This window comes from Lynx rufus, unplaced genomic scaffold, assembly GCF_022079265.1.
Source record: "Lynx rufus isolate CCGP_SWC_20201006 ecotype Redwood Valley unplaced genomic scaffold, mLynRuf1.p SCAF_3, whole genome shotgun sequence".
Classification (NCBI taxonomy): domain Eukaryota; kingdom Metazoa; phylum Chordata; class Mammalia; order Carnivora; family Felidae; genus Lynx; species Lynx rufus.
In genome coordinates, this window is record NW_025814845.1 from 62,457,129 (window position 1) to 62,462,819 (window position 5,691).

Here is a 5,691-nt window from a genome sequence, read left to right on the forward strand (position 1 = left end):
CAGTGCACTCTGAGCTCCCACTCTTCCAATTATCTTAAAAAGCGAGTGAGGGGTGGGAAGGAGAGGAAAGTACTCCTTAGTTGTCATTTTCAAAATGCTCCAGACTTAATCTGCCACTGGCTTTATTTTGGAAATAAAGGCTATGCAAAAATCAGGCAAATTCAAGAATATTTTGTCTAAGAGTTGAAATGTTCTGCCTGGATTCATAGAGGCAAAAGGAGTAATATAAATTGTTTCCTTGTCCTGTGTTATCTGTCTCCAGTGATGGAGGATTCAGGCATCCAGAGGGGCATCTGGGATGGAGATGCCAAGGCTGTCCAGCAATGTCTCACAGATATTTTTACCAGCGTTTACACCACCTGCGACATCCCTGAGAATGCTATATTCGGTCCCTGCATCCTGAGCCATACTTCCCTGTATGACAGCATAGCTTTCATTGCGCTCAAGTCCACAGACAAGAGAACAGTCCCCTATATCTTCCGGGTAAGTCTTGGCCAGTGGTGCACAGGGTATGAGGGTAATGCCCTGTTGAAAACTGACTAAGAATCATTCAAATGACAAGCTGAGATAGGTTCTGAATGTATAAAGTGAAATAATGTGAGACATCCTATTTAACAGATCAAAACATTAAAAACAGAAAAACAAAAATTAAACTCAAATTATTGGCAACTGATTTCTGGAATAAATGACAAAAATTTGATTCGGAGTACCAGGTATATCTAAATTGCTGCCTCAGTCCTAGGCTTTCCTGGTGATAAACACAACTTCCTTAACTTTGGGGCAGATTTCAACCAGGGTTGAAGCTGTTTGCATAATAACTACTCTCTGTAAGTTCTTTTATTATAAGCATCGGCTGCATTTGTGTTCCAACCTAGGAGGCCTAGTTTTCTCCTAAATGTTACTCTTTCTAGTAAGCTAGCTAGTACCCAGAATTTGTATTTAATAAAGATGTTAATGGCTTGACAATAAAACAGCATTAAATTTGTATGAGTTTCAAGATATAATTCCTCTCTCATTCTGTCTTTCCAAAGAAAAACTATTAATTGTTTAAGGCAAAATTAGGAGGATGAATCAATGCCACAGAATAATTTCTAAGATCTAAACTTGCTTTTTTAACTTCCAGAAACAGACAAAATCCCTCACACTTGTGTAATGTGAGATAATTGAGAAGTGCATTCTCAAGTGGTTAATACTAATTTAAATTGTAAGGAAAAATTTCCTCACCAATATATGAAAACTACAGTTTCATCTATATGATTGATACAGTGTTTCAAAGGACGGTTATCTTGCCTCCTGGTTACAAAAACGAAGATGGGTGCCGACCTGGGTCTTGGTTAAGCTTGAGCTCAGATAATTCTCTGGAAAAGAATAACATAGAGGAAATGGTCCGGTTCCTCTGGCTTCATTCTCTCACAGGAGTCTCCCCCACCCCCCACCCCCATCCTCTACCTCCTTGTATTCTTTCTTTTTTCCAAACTGTAGGTAGACACCTCAGCAGCAAATGGTTCTTCGGAAGGTCTCATGTGGCTGCGTCTCGTCCAATCAGCCAGAGATAAAGAGGAACAGAACCTTGAAGCCTATATAAAAAACGGACAGCTGTTTTACCGCTCTCTCCGCAGGATTGCCAAAGACGAGGAGTTACTAGTTTGGTACGGGAAAGAACTGACTGAGTTACTCTTGCTCTGCCCCTCTAGATCCCACAGCAAAATGAATGGTAGGTTGGCTCGCGACCTGCGACGGGGCCCTTCGCTAGCGGGGAAGACGCAGGGAGAGGCGGGGGCTCCCTCGGGCGCACTGGCGTCTTTCCTCCCTTAGGGCGACTGGGCAGGGAAACTTCGAGCTGGGACAGATAGGTGAGGATGAATCGGGGACACTAGGCTTGAAGACTGCACTCCTCCCCCGCGCCCCAAATCAGGAGGGAAAGTTAGATCAGGTCGGACAGGATACTCTTTTCTCAGGCACTCAGGTCCTGAGAGATGAAGGCGGATTTGTGAAAAGGGTGATGGCAAACTGGTCTGGAGACGATGCTTAGTAATCCTGTGGTGTGCCTGTGTGTGTGCGCGCGCGCACGTGTGTGTGTGTGCGTGCGTGCGTGTGTGTGTGTGTGGTGTTTTCTCACTAAGCAGGGTCGTCCCCTTACACATGCCTGGAATGCAGCCAACGTTTCCAGTTTGAGTTCCCCTATGTGGCGCATCTGCGCTTCCGCTGCCCCAAGAGACTTCACAGCGCTGATGCCAGCCCCCAAGAAGAGCAAGGCGGCGGCGTGGGCACCAAGGATCACGGGGGCGGGGGCGGTGGCAAAGACCAGCAGCCGCAGCAACAGGAAGCGCCCTTGGGCCCCGGCCCCAAGTTCGGCAAAGCCGGACCTATCCACCACTACCCGGCCCCCTCCCCCGAGGGCAGTAACCAGCCCGCGGCAGGCGGCGGCGGCGGCGCCAAGCCCTCCACGGACTTTCACAACCTGGCCCGGGAGCTCGAAAACTCGGGGGGAGGCAACAGCTGCTCCCCCGTCCGGGGCCTCGGTGGCGGCGGCGGCGGCGGCCACCAGGAGGCGGAGCTGAGTCCCGACGGCAACGCCACAGGCGGCGGCAAGGGGAAGAGGAAATTCCCGGAGGAGGCGGCGGAGGGGGGCGGCGGCGTGGGGCTGGCGGGGGGCCGGGGCCGCTTCGCCGAGCGGCCCTTGACCGCCTCCAAGGAGGACTTGGTGTGCACCCCGCAGCAGTACCGCGCCTCGGGCAGCTACTTCAGCCTGGAAGAGAACGGCCGCCTCTTCGCGCCGCCCAGCCCCGAGACGGGCGAGGCCAAGCGCAGCGCCTTCGTGGAGGTGAAGAAGGCGGCTCGAGCGGCAGGTCTGCAGGAGGACGCGGCCGCCGACGGCGGGGGCGCGGCCGCCGAAGACCAGGACGCGGGCGGCGGCGGCGGCGGCTCCTCCACGCCCGTGGCCGCTTCGCCGGCAGGCGCCGACAAGCTGCTGGCCCCGCGGCCTGGGGGCCCGCTGCCCGGCCGGCTGGAGGGCGGCAGCCCGGCGCGGGGCAGCGCCTTCACCTCGGTGCCGCAGCTGGGCGGCGCGGGCGGCAACGGGGCGGGCGGCGGCGCGGGCGCCGGGGCCTCCGGCGGAGCGGGCGGCGGCCAGGGCGCCGCGTCGGACGAGCGCAAGAGCGCCTTCTCGCAGCCGGCGCGCTCCTTCTCCCAGCTGTCCCCGCTGGTGCTGGGCCAGAAGCTGAGCGCGCTCGAGCCGTGCCACCCCGGGGACGGCGTGGGCCCCACCAGACTCTACCCCGCCGCCTCCGACCCTCTGGCCGTGAAGCTCCAGGGGGCCGCGGACCTGAACGGAGGTTGCGGGGCCCTGCCGAGCGGTGGCGGCGGCGGCCTGCCCAAACAGAACCCCTTCCTCTACGCCACCGCCTTCTGGCCCAAGAGCTCCGCTGCCGCCGCGGCGGCGGCCGCGGCGGCCGCGGGGCCCCTGCAGTTGCAGCTGCCCTCGGCGCTCACTCTGCTGCCGCCTTCCTTCACCTCGCTGTGTCTGCCCGCGCAGAACTGGTGTGCCAAGTGCAATGCCTCCTTCCGCATGACCTCCGACCTGGTGTACCACATGCGGTCGCATCACAAAAAGGAGTACGCGATGGAGCCCTTGGTGAAGCGGCGGCGGGAGGAGAAACTCAAGTGCCCCATTTGCAATGAGTCCTTCAGGGAGCGCCACCACCTCTCCAGGCACATGACCTCGCATAATTGACACGGAAAGGACCCTAGCTTTCCACGCGCGCACAGTCACAGTCAAGCCACCTACAGGAAAAACACACGAGGACATCCACCACCTCCTTGTGACCTGAAACACTGCACCCAAAGACACACACACACACACATACACGTGCCACCCCAACCTTCTCATTGACCTGTTTACCCGAGACCTGCATTATACACGCAGACACACACACGCACGCACGCACACACACGCACGCACGCATACAAGACAGGATGGTGGATTTTTGATTGGGTGGGTTGTTCGAGGGGTTTTCTTTTGAATGCACGCATTTTCACTTTCCAAAAACAAAGGTACATTTTTAAAAATGTCATATATTGCAACATATTGATGCATTTGTCATACGTTTCTACTTAAATTATTAAGCACTTACGGTTTAGATGTAATAATTATATGTAAGGGCAAAATTTATTTTAGATATAAAGTAAAGGAGGAGGGTGAGATGCTTTCTGCATTTCTTGATGACAGTTTGTGTTCTTACAAAAAAAATAAAATAAATAAAAAGGGGTCACCATTCAATTTAAGTTTCCAGGGGGAAGTGCATGTATCATGAAATGATTATGGACTTCAATGAAGAATGTCATCATTATGTAAATATGTATTTCCTTTTAATACAAAGTGTAATTTTGTGCCAGTGAAATGGAGTCTGAATAGTTATGTGTTTCTTTTATCCCTGGAAAGATTTATTAAACTTTATAGATTATCCAGGTATGTTGGATGCTTTGACAATAAATGACTATTTTCTTCAAAGCAATTATTTGGAAAGTGTTTTTAAATACTTGTTTTGTAGCTCAGGGCTACACTTTGAGTAGAGACCACCTATTTTCATTGAGTCTCTGAAGGAGGAGATGGTAGCAAAAGAGGGATAATTAATCCCGTCCCACTTATATTTATTCACCCTAAGCTGATACTGAGCCTAAAAGGGAGAAGACAAAGCTTGATTACTGTTGGGAACATCTTTAGCTGGAAAGTGGTGGTCTTCTTCATATAAGGACAAATCATTTAGACAAAGATGTCTGCCATGAAGCTAGCCTGTCAGTGGGATGTCAGCATTCTTTTCAGCAGTAGGGTAATTAGCATCTTCACGAGTGGCCAGAGACAATTTTCAGGCCTGGATCAGAGAAGCCAGATGAAAGGGCCACTTTAATTCTACTAAGTGATGCCTACATGGAGGAGTATCTTGTCCTCTAGAGTCCTTCAGCATTCTGTCACTACCTATTAGGAGGCCCAATGGGGGAGTTTCTTTAGAAACCAAGGTGAAATGACCATGATAGTCTATGTATTGCCGGGCTCAGCTTTCCCTCTAAAGGCTTGAGCAGCTGCACTGCACAGCCTTTGTGGGGTGGTAGTTGGGGGGGGGGGGGACCAGTCCTGGAGAATTACCATACAGAGGAATCTGAGAATTCTCCTCCTCTTTCTGCTCCTCCTCTTATGAAAAGTCTCTCTGTACTCTTCACATATGGATAATTCTTAGTTAAGTTCTTCAGCAACCATTAGGTGCAAAACCAAATAAATGATGAACCTTTAGTTCTTACAGTAGCATGCATTTAATCCATTAATCCACAAACACTCCCCTAACAAATACTACACTGGTTTATCTATCACAGGAGGTATTCTTTCCTATTTTTTCTTTCTTCACATCTTGCCAGCCTTCCCCTATGTCAGAAGGACATCTGTGAAAAAGTCTGAAGAATGAAAATTGCATATTGTCTCACTGAAGGCATTCAATGGTTCCCCCTCTAAAAAGATTTCAAAGCCTTCATTATCTTAAGGTGACCACAGAAAAAGTTATGATTAGGGCAGGGATCAAGCAAAGACCAGGGGTAGGGCAAAGAATTGTATCCACAGTGTGAACCCTGTTTGGCAGAAAAGTAGGTTGACTTTCTTATCATCTAAGTACTGTTCTGTGCCACATTACTCTGAGGCCTGTT

The 5,691-nt window shown here is 50.9% G+C and overlaps 1 protein-coding gene across 1 annotated transcript; it reads left to right on the forward strand.

The window, feature by feature from the left end:
• Nucleotides 1-264: 264 nt before the first annotated feature.
• Nucleotides 265-4,430, forward strand: PRDM8 (PR/SET domain 8). Its single transcript, XM_047092081.1, has 3 exons — nt 265-483; nt 1,483-1,714; nt 2,127-4,430. Exons 1-3 carry the CDS (start codon nt 265-267, stop codon nt 3,731-3,733), a joined length of 2,058 nt encoding a protein of 685 aa, XP_046948037.1. The 3' UTR covers nt 3,734-4,430.
• The last annotated feature ends 1,261 nt before the right edge of the window (nt 4,431-5,691 follow it).

Coding starts and splice junctions, on each gene's coding strand:
- PRDM8 (XM_047092081.1), top strand. CDS start 265: ATGGAGGATTCAGGCATCCAGAGGGGCATCTGGGATGGAGATGCCAAG. Junction 484..1,482: donor CAGTCCCCTATATCTTCCGG/GTAAGTCTTGGC, acceptor TCCAAACTGTAG/GTAGACACCTCAGCAGCAAA. Junction 1,715..2,126: donor ATCCCACAGCAAAATGAATG/GTAGGTTGGCTC, acceptor CTCACTAAGCAG/GGTCGTCCCCTTACACATGC.